The sequence below is a fragment of the Symphalangus syndactylus genome, chromosome 6, assembly GCF_028878055.3.
Source record: "Symphalangus syndactylus isolate Jambi chromosome 6, NHGRI_mSymSyn1-v2.1_pri, whole genome shotgun sequence".
In the NCBI taxonomy this organism is placed as follows: domain Eukaryota; kingdom Metazoa; phylum Chordata; class Mammalia; order Primates; family Hylobatidae; genus Symphalangus; species Symphalangus syndactylus.
The window spans coordinates 41341773-41356392 of record NC_072428.2 but is presented as its reverse complement, the minus strand read 5'-3'; the positions used below and the strand labels follow the sequence as shown (position 1 = coordinate 41356392).

The 14620-nt window shown below is 35.6% G+C and overlaps 1 protein-coding gene across 6 annotated transcripts in view; it reads left to right on the top strand.

Annotated features, from left to right (window-relative positions):
* The window catches only part of PDE3B (phosphodiesterase 3B), a 231252-nt gene extending 218498 nt beyond the window's left edge, over positions 1-12754 (top strand). For 4 of the 6 annotated variants that reach the window (XM_055282322.2, XM_063641062.1, XM_055282325.2 and 1 more), the window contains 4 exons: positions 436-639; positions 2562-2723; positions 8793-9045; positions 10759-12754. In XM_055282322.2, the coding sequence (XP_055138297.1) occupies positions 436-639; positions 2562-2723; positions 8793-9045; positions 10759-10973 (834 nt within the window). In that variant the 3' untranslated portion in view covers positions 10974-12754. The remainder of the gene's footprint in view (positions 1-435; positions 640-2561; positions 2724-8792; positions 9046-10758) is intronic. The other 2 variants (XM_055282324.2, XM_063641063.1) reach the window with 1 other exon arrangement.
* Positions 12755-14620: the final 1866 nt, after the last annotated feature.

Sequence of the window (14620 nt, the reverse complement as noted above, 5' to 3'; positions counted from 1 at the left end):
TTTAGTCACCATCGACTCCAGAATGACTAAACAACAGAAATGTATTCTGAAACCTGCTCTAGATCCCTAATGACTTTATTCACAGAAGTTTATCTGAGAAGGTTTTCTGATTAAATGAAACAGACCTCAAAATATCAACTTTACATCTCTTGGGAGGCAGCACAGTGTCTGCAAAGATAAACTTTAAAGATAAATAACCCTTTCACTTACTAGAGCTATGTATATTGGAAGGAAAGGTGTATCTTAACCTCTTTGTACTTCAGTCTACTCATTTATAAAATTATCACAACCTATTTTCACAGGTACTAAAATACCTGGTAAAATGCCTAGTATATAGTAGGTATTCATTGTTTGTATACTTCCAACCCGATATTAAATATATTAAAGTTTAATATCTTTGAGGTGTCTGCCTCATTTTTCTATATTTCTTTTTAGGCAGTTTTATACAATGACAGATCTGTTCTGGAAAATCATCATGCTGCGTCAGCTTGGAATCTATATCTTTCTCGCCCAGAATACAACTTCCTTCTTCATCTTGATCATGTGGAATTCAAGCGCTTTCGTTTTTTAGTCATCGAAGCAATCCTTGCTACGGATCTTAAAAAGCATTTTGATTTTCTTGCAGAATTCAATGCCAAGGTTTGTTATGAAAATTAGTGCCTGATTTAAAAAATCTTTATTGTCAGTGTCACTGATAAAATATGTTTTTTAGTGTTAAGTTAGAATTATTATTACTTAGGAAGTAACAATAAATAGTTGATATAATATATATGCCTATGTTTTTAAAAATAAACATTTTTATTGTTATGGTAACATTTCCTAAAATATTATTGCTTGTTATATTTTCTTTCGACACATAAACTTATACTTTGTGACTTTATTTCACATATTTTCACATAGAAACAAACCAGTTATTTCAAATGAGTTTAAAGAGAGATTTGACAAAGCCATGCTCAGTGTCAAGTAAGGCATTATATAAAATTATGTGTTTCTTAAGAATCCAGTTAATTCTAAGAATCCAGTTAATTATGTCTACCTCACTGCACCTGTTATACCTTCTTTATATTAGTGATTCTTTAGCTGGCTAGTGTAGGGGAAACGAAGCACAGTCTTCTACTTGAGAATAATTCACTCATTCAATAAGTATTTATTGGGATTGCCCACTATGTGCAGACATTGTACTAGGCCAAAGAACTCATATTCACCAGGGGATCAAGAATCACTGCCCCAGTATGACAGTGGTACTCATGGGACTATGCTTTATCCCTCAGACATTTGAAGTGAAAAAAGTTGAGAACCACTGCTTTAGATTCCCACCCTGGCTTGCAGGAAGCTGCTATTTTCTTGATGACTTTTGTGACCTAAAAGAAGCTGTACCTGCAGGATAGAGAAACTGGTAACAAAGGAGTACTATATTAGACCTGCTGGAAGGAGACCCTTATATATGTTGCTGTCATGACATTAATGAAATGCTTATAAAAATCAGTGAGAAATCAGGGTACCTTTAAAATTATTTCATAGTTGTATAGTCTTACTTTAATTTTTAAATAAAATTCATTTAAGTGCTTAAGTCACCTTTTATAGGTAAAAGATTATCTAACACAATACTTTGAATGTGTATTCCTTAAAGACTTCTATTTTGAAGTCTCTCAAAAAAATGCCATATGAATGGGGTTCTAGACTTCCTATTAAGTTTCAATCAAAAGAGCTCTTCTCTCAAGTGTTTTCTATGGTGGTGTTCTACATATATATATTTTTTTTCTGAAAGAGTTTGGTGCCAAAAAGCAACCATCACACTGAAGTTCAAAAGCTATGACGTGGCTCATTCTTTTCATTTTTTACAAAATGAAATTTTAGTTCTTGAAAGGCTTTTTTTCAGCTAATAATGATAATTATCATTTATTTAAATAACAATATTTAACATTTACCATGAACAAGGCATTTTTTTATTTATTAATCCTCATAGCAGCATGGCTAGATTGGTACTACTTTTCCTACTTCGTAGATGAAGAAAGTTAGATTCGAATAGGTTAAGCAGTTTTTTCACTGTTACACACTGAATTTTTGATTCAGAATACAACTTGCTGATTCATGACATTCTGAGTCAGGATTTAAAACTATAGGGCCAGCTTCTCAGACTTGTGTTCAGTTCACTATATCATGTTGCCTTTCACAGCAAGCGCAAACTTCTCTAGCTTCTTAAGTGTTCTTTTTTGAGGTAGAAATAAGTAGTTATAATTCTTATATGATTTTTTGATATTGTGTATCTACTATACTTAATAAATATATATATACACATATAATTCATGATTCTTTGTGGTAATCACAAATATTGAAACCCATGGTTAGTAATGTTTTTCTAGAAAGCATTTTTTTAGAAAGGAAATTTAACCAATAGAGGTCCATATTATGGAATAAACTGATTTTAAAAAGAACTCTTTGCTGAAATTTCTTTCTGTCATTTAGATAGGAAACAGTTTTAAGATAATTTGGTAAAAGCAAACAAAACAAGTTTTAAAAATGACTTCAGAACCTAAAATGATTTTGTTTTTCCAAAATAGGCAAATGATGTAAATAGTAATGGTATAGAATGGAGTAATGAAAATGATCGCCTCTTGGTATGCCAGGTGTGCATCAAACTGGCAGATATAAATGGCCCAGCAAAAGTTCGAGACTTGCATTTGAAATGGACAGAAGGCATTGTCAATGAATTTTATGAGCAGGTAAGTTGAAACATGAGCTTGGTGGGATTTTTAAGAGCTGTCATGAGAAGACACTACTCTTTGGGTTTTGGATAGCTTTATTAAGTCTTTGAAATCTGAGTTGCTTTAACTGGGAAGGGTTAAAAATTGTTGCATTTGCTTTGGTTCTTAGTATTTTCTGTGTTCTGTTTGCCTTTGCTGTTAAAATTTTAAAAAATAACTTATTCCCTATCTTGAGTGAGCTGAATATACTCATGAGTCTACAGGTAAGGCTGTTAGCAGCCACAAATCCGAGTCTGCAGCAACCTCAATTTTTGCCCCCTCAGAAGAAAGAATTCAACTGACGGGCATAAGGCAGAGGGAGAGACTGAGGCAAGTTTTACAGCAGAAGTGAAAGTTTATTTAAAAGCTTTAGAGCAAGAATGAAAGGAAGTACACTTGGAAGAAGGCCAGGCGGGCAACCTGAGAGATCAAGTGCATGGTTTGACCTTTGACTTGGAGTCTTATACATTGGCATGCTTCCAGGGTTGTGTTACTTCTCTCAATTCATCTTTGAGGTGGCTGTCGGATGTGCAGTGACCTGTGCACTGCACTCCCCTTGGGAGGGGCCACATACACAGTGTGTTTACTGAAGTTGTACTCATGCTCACTTGAGGCATTTTTCCCTTACCAGCCCAGTGTTCATGGAGGAAGGTCATATACCAATTAAACTCCACCATTTTGCCTCTTAGTGCACATGCTTGAGCCCACTCAACCACCTCCTGAGATCTTACCAGGAAGCTGCTGATCACCAGTTTCTATTGGGTGACTGCTGTTCCCTGGTTCCAGCTGTGACCAATTATTATTTGAGAGAGACAGCTTAACCTATCACCTGATGGTCACCTGACATTTCTGCTCTGCCCATGTCTGCCTGACTACTTTTTATAACAAGGCTACACTACATTGTGATTCCAAGGTCTCTTTCAACCCAGAGATTCTGTAACCTAGAATAATTTATTTCCAGATGAAGTGGTTTTTAAGTTATTCAGGGTGTGCTCAGAATATATTTAAAGAATATCAATCCATTTTCAACTCTGCTATAAAAAGACTAACTCCCTGCCATAGGAACATCAACTAGGAAGAAATCCGGACAGAGGGCTACAAATGGATAGAATAGACACTTAGTGGTTTTCAAGGATTCAAAGATACAAGCATGCTCTTTTGTTCTTAAATCTTTTTTTGAGACAGAGGCTTGCTCTGTTGCCTAGGCTGTAGTGCAGTGGCACGATCTCGGCTCACTGCAACCTCTGCCTCCTGGGTTCAAGCGATTCTCTTGCCTCAGCCTCCTGAGTAGCTGGGATTACAGGCGCACGCCACCATGCCTGGCTAATTTTTGTATTTTTAGTAGAGATGGGATTTCACCATGTTGGTCAGGCTGATCTCGAACTCCTGACCTTGTGATCTGCCTGCCTCGGCCTACCAAAGTGCTGGGATTACAGACTTGAGCTACTGTGCCTGGCTGTTCTTAAATCTTTAATTTTTTAAAAAATTATTCTTTAAGTTCTGGGATATATCTGCAGAAGGTGGTTTTGTTATATAGGTATACACGTGCCATGGTGGTTTGCTGCACCCATCAACCTGTCATCTACATTAGCATCTCCTAATGCTATCCCTCCCCTAGCCCCCCACCCCCTAACAGGCCCCCTTGTGTGATATTCCCCTCCCTGTGTCCATGTGTTCTCATTGTTCAACAACTCCCACTTATGAGTGAGAACATGTGGTATTTGGTTTTCTGTTTCTGTGTTTGCTGAGAATGATGGTTTCCAGCTTCATCTATGTCCCTGCAAAGGACATGAACTCATCGTTTTTTATAACTGCATAGTATTCCATGATATATATGTGCCACATTTTCTTTATCCAGTCTATCATTGATGGGCATTTGGGTTAGTTCCAAGTCTTTGAAAAGTGTCCCTATTTTTCCACGTCCTCTCCAGCATCTGTTGTTTCCTGACTTTCTAATGATCACCATTGCAACTGGCATAAGAGGTTATCCCATTGTGGTTTTTATTTGCATTTCTCTAATGACTAGTGATGATGAGCTTTTTTCATATGTTTGTTGGCTACATAAATGTCCCAAGATGCATAATCATTGGATTCCCCAAGGTTGAAATGAGGGAAAAAATGTTAAGGGCAGCCAGAGAGAAAGGTTGGGTTACTCACAAAGGGAAGCCCATCAGACTACCAGTGGATCTCTCTGCAGAAACCCTACAAGCCAGAAGAGAGTGGGGGCCAATATTCAACATTCTTAAAGAAAATAATTTTCAACCCAGAATTTCATATCCAGCCAAACTAAGCTTCCTAAGTGAAGGAGAAATAAAATCCTTTACACACAAGCAAATGCTGAGAGATTTTGTCACCACCAGGCCTGCCTTACAAGAACTCCAGAAAGAAACACTAAATATGGAAAGGAAAAACCAATACCAGCCACCTCAAAAACATACCAAATTGTAAAGACCATCGACACTATGAAGAAACCACATCAACTGATGGGCAAAATAACCAGCTAACATCATAATGACAGGATCAAATTCACACATAACAGTATTAGCCTTAAGTGTAAATGGGCTAAATGACCCAATTAAAAGGCACAGACTGGCAAATTGGATAAAGAGTCAAGACCCATCAGTGTGCTGTATTCAGGAGACCCATCTCACGTACAGAGACACACATAGGCTCAAAATAAAGGGATGGAGAAAGATTTACCAAGCAAATGGAAAGCAAAAAAAGGCAGGGGTTGCAATCCTAGTCTCTGATGAAACAGACTTTAAACCAACAAAGACAGAAAAAGACAAAGAAGGGCATTACATAATGGTAAAGGGATCAATGCATCAGGAACAGCTAACTATCCTAAATATATATGCACCCAATACAGGAGCACCCAGATTCATAAAGCAAGTTCTTTGAGACCTACAAAGAGACTCAGACTCCCACAAAATAATAGTGGGAGATTTTAACACCCCACTGTCAATATTAGACAGATCAACAAGACAGAAAATTAACAAGGATATTCAGGACTTGAACTCAGCTCTGGACCAAGTGGACCTAATAGACATCTACAGAACTCTCCACCCCAAATCAACAGAATATACATTCTTCTCAGCACCACATCGCACTTGTTCTAAAACTGACCACATAATTGGAAGTAAAACACTCCTCAGCAAATGTAAAAGAATGGAAATCATAACAAACAGTCTCTCAGACCACAGTGCAATCAAATTAGAACTCAGGATTAGGAAACTCACTCAAAACCGCACAACGACATGGAAACTGAACAACCTGCTCCTGAATGACTACTGGGTAAATAACAAAATTAAGGCAGAAATAAATAAATAGACACAATGTACCAGAATCTCTGGGACACAGCTAAAGCAGTGTTTAGAGGGAAATTTATAGCACTAAAATGCTCACAGGAGAAAGCGGGAAAGATCTAAAATCAACACCCTACCATCACAATTAAAAGAACTAGAGAAGCAAGAGCAAACAAATTCAAAAGCTAGCAGAAGACAAGAAATAACTAAGATCAGAGCAGAACTGAAGGAGATAGAGACACAGAAAACCCTTCAAAAGAAAATCAATGAATCCAGGAGCTGGTTTTTTGAAAAGATTAACAAAATAGACCACTAGCTAGACTAATAAAGAAGAAAAGAGAGAATAATCAAATAGACACAATAAAAAATGATAAAGGGGATATCACCACTGATCCCACAGAAATACAAACTACTATCAGAGAATACTATAAAATTTTTGGCATTAAAATAATCTTTCCACTTTGCTGAATCTGCCATTTTTTGGGGTCCCGTTTTGAGGCTTCCTACAACGTAGGAGTGCACTGATTTCCTGACATGCCTAACATTTTGTTATCTCCAAAATAGCAAATACACCTTTTTGACTTTGGAATTACATTCCTTAGAAATCCTTGTTGGCCCTAATTATCAGGAAAGGTCAACATATCTACCAGGTGAGGGCTTTCTTAACATGAGTGGAAAGTGGGAGTGATTGAGCCTATATAACTATGCACCTGGTATACTTTGTTACTCCCAGATTGTATTGAAAATGTGCAATGTTTTACACCCACCAGCTAAACATCCCAACACAATAATGTATACTCTGCTCTTTATAAGTTACAAAATGCCATACTGTATAATCATGGAAAGATTATTAATATTTTACTATTATCTGATATATTTAAATTATATTTAATTTGGGGTAGTAAATGGCTATATTTACCTAATTTGTAAGATTATAATATGCAGTTTGCATATTCTCATTCTCATTCTCAGTGATAATTGAAACTTGCTTTAGAGCTCGCCCATGGATCTTATGTTTACAAAAGAGGAATTTTATGCTAGGGAAAATGTTATCTTTATATTATATGTACAAATGGGTAATAAAAAATAATGGTGTATGTCAATTTTAGAAAATTCACTAGTTCAGTGAGAGGACATTAGAAATATTCATTTAGATCCCACATATTATTTTAAAAGCATATAGAATACTTACTAAGCAAACCTGGAAGCCATGCCTGAGGTTGAATCCTGGCTTCTCTTCCTTCTCTGCAATATGACCTTGGTTGGGTAAGTTACTTAACCTCTCTGTGCCAGTTTCCTCATTGATAAAATAGGAATAATGATGGTACCTACCTCATAAGGTTTCTGTGAGGATTAAATGAACTAATATATGTAGACTTCTTAGAATAGTTTCTGATACATAAGTGCTCAATAAATGTTAACTATTATAATTTCATATATATCACTAAAAACAATATGTTATCTCAGAGACTTTCACTTAATCTAAGTGTCATTATTCAATATCAAAGCAGGAAAACGTCATCTGATATCCTCCCACTTATGAAAGTTTTAATCATCCCTCATCAGAACTAAACTTCTTTCTCATTCTGGTTATGCTATTAAACTTTCTTCAGATATTGATGTAAAATTCTAACCATGCCCAACTTTTTTTTTATTATACTAATTATACTGTCTTTGTATGCCTACAGCCATTTAACTGCTGTGGGCTTAGAAAAGCCAAACTCCTGGGTTATATCTATGAAATTACAGAGTCCTATAGATAAACCCAACTGTTTTTGGAAAAATATCAATTGTTTGCTTCCTCATAGACAATAATCTCGTAAAAGATTTCTAATCATGGGACAGTTAATCACGGGGACAGTTTCTGGTTGTTTCCTCAGAGTTATTATGTTGGCTCATTACAGAACAGACACTACTTACCTGCAGAATTTGTACATTGTGGGGAGTAATTTATCCCAAACCAGTTCAGACACTAGGACTAAAATATTAATAGTACCATTTGGAGAATGCTCAGTACTTGCTAAACACTTTATATAGTATTTCCTTTTAACCTCATCATAGCATCCCTTTTAGGTAGATTATTATTCAGATTTTACACACAGTGCATTTGCACATAGAGCTTGCCCAACACTACACAGGTTGTAGTCTGATCTCAAATTAAGCCCTAGAAGCTACAGTGGGAGGGTACCAGAAGGCAGGCCATTGGGGATCTAGCCCCAGGATCCTCACCTCAATCATGGTAGTTCTACTTTAGTTGTTTTTCATATTAGGTTTTCTGATTTTGAATCATTAGAGAGTTCTGCTGTTAAAAAAAAGGGGGGGTGGAGGTAGTGTTATTGAAAAGCACTTGCAAAATTCAGCTCTGTACATTTGAGATGTAACTACAACAAAAATGTTTCTATTATGCTTTTGCCCCTAGATAAAGAGAATCCATAATTGACACTATGGAATTTTGCAGTTTGTTAGTAAAATATCTGATACTTATTTTAATAGATCTGTATGTTTCTTATTAACTGAGTATCAGCCATACTGGTTGATGTGGACAGAATTTGAGAATAAAGTTTTGTTTAGGATTTCTCAATGTTAAATTCTTACAATTGAAATGATAGATTCATTGATGCTTATTTATAAAAAATATTTTGATATAGATTATTTAAAAAAAACTCAAGATAATTTTAACAGCAAAGCTCAGTGGTGGTTCTTTCACCAATTAAAAATGTACTTTTCTTTTTAAAATATGCAGGGAGATGAAGAAGCAAATCTTGGTCTGCCCATCAGTCCATTCATGGATCGTTCTTCTCCTCAACTAGCAAAACTCCAAGAATCTTTTATCACCCACATAGTGGGTCCCCTCTGTAACTCCTATGATGCTGCTGGTTTGCTACCAGGTCAGTGGATAGAAGCAGAAGAGGATAATGATACTGAAAGTGGTGATGATCAAGAGGGTGAAGAATTAGATACAGATGATGAAGAAATGGAAAACAATTTAAATCCAAGTAAGAATATAGGGACATTATAATTTATTTAATGTTACAGGTTGAGTATTCCAAGTCTGAAAATCTGAAATATGAAATGCTCCAAAATCCAAAATTTTTTGAGTGCCAGCATGATGCTCAAAGGAAATATTCATTGGGACACTTGGATTTCAGATTTTTCAATTAGGGATGCTAAATATAATGCAAATATTCCAAAATCAGAAACACTTCTGGTCTCAAGCATTTTGAGTAGGGATACTCAACCTTTAATAACTGCATATATCTATTTAACTTAGATTTGGAACTTTGTTTCTCAGATACAGATTCAGCAGTCATTACATTGAGTAACCACTATCTAAATGTTCAGATTCAATAGTCATGTTTTGAGTAACTTCTGTATGCCGGGTACTGGGTGAATAATGTCATACAACAAGCATTCTTATTCTTATTTAATTAAAGTAACATCTCTTGAGGTGTTGTCCTCCAGCCAGTACTCTTCAGCAGGCTCCACCTGTGCATGCACGATAAGGCTGTCACCACATCTGAACATATGTGAGGTGGATCCTCATGGCAAGTCCTCCTTCATGTCACTCCTTTTCACACATCTCACCCCCAATCCCACTGGGCAGCTGAGGAGCACAACTTCCATAGCAGCCTACTAATCTGCTGTTCACACAGACTTGAGAAATAGATCAAAACAGTGGGGGCGGGGTTAGGAAAACATACATTCCCTGGCTGTAAAGGGAGAGCCAAGTTTTGTGGCATTATGAATTTGAGTTACCAAACTGTAATGACATACTTTTCTGTATAAGACAATTAGTATAAATGGAAAATGAAATGAAAATTATCACTTTGTAATTGTGAATGAAATCAGTTATTTGCTCATTTTAAAGTAGAATTGAAATTATACCTACATAAGTATTGTTCTGATTTTCAAGCATGCAATAAGTCAGACTAGATAGGAAAACTACAAAGAACCTCCCACTGCAACACACACATGCCTTGTATTTAGGATTAGCATGGCAAATCCTATTAAAATGTATTTAAAATTCTTTTTTTTAAAAATGGCATTAGCATCTGAAGGTTGACTGACTTCTAAAAATTATACTCCCCCATCTCTACTAAAAATACAAAAATATGCTGGACATGGTGGCGGGTGCCTGTAGTCCCAGCTACTAGGGAGGCTGAGGCAGGAGAATGGTGTGAACCCATGAGGCGGAGGTTCCAGTGAGCTGAGATCGTGCCACTGCAGTCCAGCCTGGGCGACAGAGCAAGACTCTGTCTCAAAAAAAAAAAAAGAAAAAATTATACTCATCAAAATGTTGGTAATTGTGTTTAATTCAATACATAAGATGCCCTTAAAGGTTGTTTTTTAACTTTGGGTTATTTTCATTTGAAATTTCAGCACGATTCTTCCCTCTTCACCATACCCAGCCAGTTTTCCCTAAACCTCTTCTCTATTTTGTTTTCATCCATAACAATACCCTCTAATATATTCCTGTTTTGCTTCTTTCTGTTTTCCTAGCTCTTTCTACTAGAATCTGAACACCATAATGCAGGGATTATTTTTGTAGTACTATTTCATTATATTATTTTTATTATACTATTATTTTGTAGTATGTTTACTTTTATAATCCCAGTGCTTAGATACCTAGAATAGGCACTTAATATTTGTTGAATGAATGATTAAATCATATTGCTATGGTTAGAATATATTTATTTTAAATTTCACAGAACCACCAAGAAGGAAAAGCAGACGGCGAATATTTTGTCAGCTAATGCACCACCTCACTGAAAACCACAAGATATGGAAGGAAATCATAGAGGAAGAAGAAAAATGTAAAGCTGATGGGAATAAACTGCAGGTGGAGAATTCCTCCTTACCTCAAGCAGATGAGATTCAGGTCATTGAAGAAGCAGATGAAGAGGAAGAGCAACAGTTTGAGTAAAAGAAAAGTCATATTGAAGAAGCCCAGAGGGCTGTGCCCAGGGGCAGAAATCATTGCCTAGTGTTCATCGGCTGACTCTCAACTGACCATTCCCACGTGGACAGGCCTTAATACTGTGAGAGGATCCTTGCTCTGCTGGCAGTTTCCCACTCATATGCACTTTCACAGGAACTAGAAAACTATTCTTAAACCAAAAATACCATCCGTGTTGACCCATGTTGCCCTTAAATCCTTCATTGGTGTATGAATACTTTGTCATAATGCTGCTTTGCTGGGTAGTGAGCTCTTATTTTTTATTTGGGGTTAGCTATAACTAAAAACTCAAGTGACTTATTTCAGTTCCAAAGCAGCCAGAACTTTTTGCTTTTATGAAAATAGATTCATATTGTATTTCCCAGTGTGTCTTTTATGTCTTTCTTTGAATGTTGTAGAGTCTATGCCTGTCTAAAAATGAATCCAGTGTTGCCTTTCTGAGGGATTTCTGCTCAATGCAATACACTGTTCAGTGCTATTCTCCCAGCTAGGTTTATCCATGAAGGACCGAGTGACCTTTGTTATATTTAACAAAATCCAGGTGCATCAATTTCTGATGCTTTTTACTATTGTGTATTATCTACTATGTGTGTTTTATTTCTGCTGAGAGTATTCAGGTTTGCCATGGACATCAGAAGTTTGAATTCCAGTCTTATGTTCCATGGCTGAATTTTAAAGCTGTTTAGGTTTAACAATGAAGAGATTTATTCTTTAGTTAGAATTGTTGTTTTTACTCTAGCTCAGGATTCGTATTTTTAAAGATTTAGTTAATATAAACACAGCACAGATTTGTCAGAAGAAAAAAAATTTACCGTAATACCAAGGTTAACCTTTTATGAAATGAGCAACATTTTCTCTTCTTAGATGAATTTGAAACTAATTAAAAGGAAAAGGAGATGTCTGTCTTTTGCCTTAATGCATCAAATAAAACTAATCTCATCAAAGATAAAAAAAGAAATATAGTAAGCCCTAAAGGACACATACATTGAATAAATAATTGGAACATGTGGTTATCTTTAGATCCACATCTTAGCTGTCATTTGTTTACTCTAAAACTGATGTTCATCTCTCTGTTAATTTCCCTCTGCCTCAAGACTACATGACAGAAATGACCTATCACTACTTATTATTTCTGAAGCCCAACTGCAAGACTAATTTCTGAGAACAAGTAAAGATTGGAATACTTATTTTTCATATAAAAATCTAAATATGTTAATAAATCATTTCATACAAAAGTACATTATTAAATAACCACATTATTAAAATAATTGCAAGAAAATGGACCATATTTACAATGTTTTGTAAACTTGCTAGTGTGTGGATATGTACCCTACTTGTGAAATACATTTGAAGATATAAAGAGAGACAAAATGATGGCAAAATGGCAGGCTAATATTTTCTGTTATTATTGGAGACCATGTCATATTTTGGATTCATGCAATTTTGCACACAATGAAGCCATTAATTTTCCAAGGTAATTCCTTTAGAATATGGTATTGGCATGCAGTTTCTTACTTATCTAGAAATATTTGGCTTATCTGAAAGATAACAATTTAAGATCTCTGGAAGTGTTAGAATTTTTGATCCTTCACAGTGTCAATATTTAATGAATCACTAAGCTTTATTTATTAGACATGTTGAGTGAGTGCCGAGTTCCTTGCTGCCACTTTTGTTACCATTGTCACACACTATTTGTAAACCAGTCCCACTACTTAATACTAATTAATAAAATTTTAACTGATAATTTATATTTGCACTTACAATATACATATCCTCTCCTTATATTTCTCTAGAGTACATTTTCCATCATGTTTAAGTGTACTTCTGCTATTATTTCCTCTCCTGCAGAATACATACAAGTGTATGTGTTTAAAGTCATACATGTACAAGCATGCATATTGAGATTCAATCACATTTCCGTACTGTCTGTTATTGTATTGGGTTTTATATTGGGCTTTTTTAGTTTATGTTGTTTTTTCAAAAGCAGCATTTGAAATTACAAATACTGGATTTATTGGATTTAATTATAAATCCAATTACTACTGGAAACTCATTTTTACATAATATAGTCCTTAAATTATTTAACCCTTGCTAAGTAATTGACATATGTAAAAATAACTAGCCTAAAGAAACCCAAAAAAGTATCTCTCCTGAGCTGAAACTTAAAAATTCATAAGTGTAAGAAAGAATGTGAGAATATATTAAATGCACACCATACCATTAGATGAAATCTTACTTGAGAAATTGCCATAAGCCATATTACAGATCTTACTTTGATTGCTACTGAATCAGATTAATTTCTTGTTATAATAATTTTCATCATAAATTTTCTATTTTTAAAGCCACTGGTACTAGAAATATTCTTTTAGTGCTATATCTATGTACCTACTGACACATTTTTCTCCATAAAAGTACTTTAAAAAATTATTTCATGATTTGAAAGCTGTTTCCTGCTATTATTTCATTACTTACTTTGTTGGTGCTATTGGCTTTTTCTACTTATTTTTACAAGAAACCTGGAGATTCTGGCTTACTTAAGTCGTCAGAAATTCTTTGTATGTAGATTGCATCATCTCATAGAAAGAAACTTCACAAAAGAGATGAATAGATACAACTCTGGTTCCTTCATTATAGTTGCCAGATTAGTATAAGCTGCTCTAGAGTGTGTAGGGGTTAGGAGTGGCAGGTGGAGCAGAGATGAATCACTTCTCGAAGGTGACTTTTAAACTCAGAACTGAAGAATTAAAGACTTAGCTCGGAAATGATTGCTTGTAGAGAGAAAAACAGCATGTACAGAGGCCAGAAGAGAAAGCATCCCCACACTGGATGAGCCAAAAGAGATTTAGGGTGGCTGGAAGATAGAGCACAAGAAGGGGGAGTGGTAGAGAGATGGTGGTTAATAAAGGGCCTCGTAAAACATGACATGCCACTTAAACTTTATTCCTAAAGGAAATGGGAAACAATGGAAAACTTTCAATCTGGAAGAATAACATGATTAGATTTACATTTTATGAGGATCAAATGGCATACTTCAGTTGTCCCCTGTTATACGTGGGTCATTGGTTCTAGGACCTCCTCAGCTATAAAAATCTTCACATACTCAATTCCCACCGTCAACCCTATGGAAACTGCAGATACAAAAAGTTGGCCCTCTCTATACGAGGGTTACGCATCCTACGAATACTATATTTTCATCTGCATTTGGTTACGGATGCAGAAACTGCCAATGCAGAACCAACTACATTTACTGAAAAACTCCACATATAAGTGGACCCATGGAGTTCAAACCCATGTTGTTCAAGGGTCAACTGTATTTTGAATGGTTTAAAACTATTGTTTTGGACTGAGTTCCTGCACCTAGGCCCCAATAGACCAGACCAAAGCAAAATGGAGTCACTCATACTAAGTGCCACACAATCAAACTGAAACTTTAAGGAAATAGGTAGATCCCCAGACTAGTTTTTCCTCAAAACAGGAGATTCCAGTCTATCTGAGCATAATCAAGGAAGTCCACTCTGCTTTAACCTGTACAAAGAAGATGCAATCTGAAGTAACCTAATGATAACCAATCAGTTTTTATTTTTCTATTATTCTGTTTCTTTGTTCCCATCCTT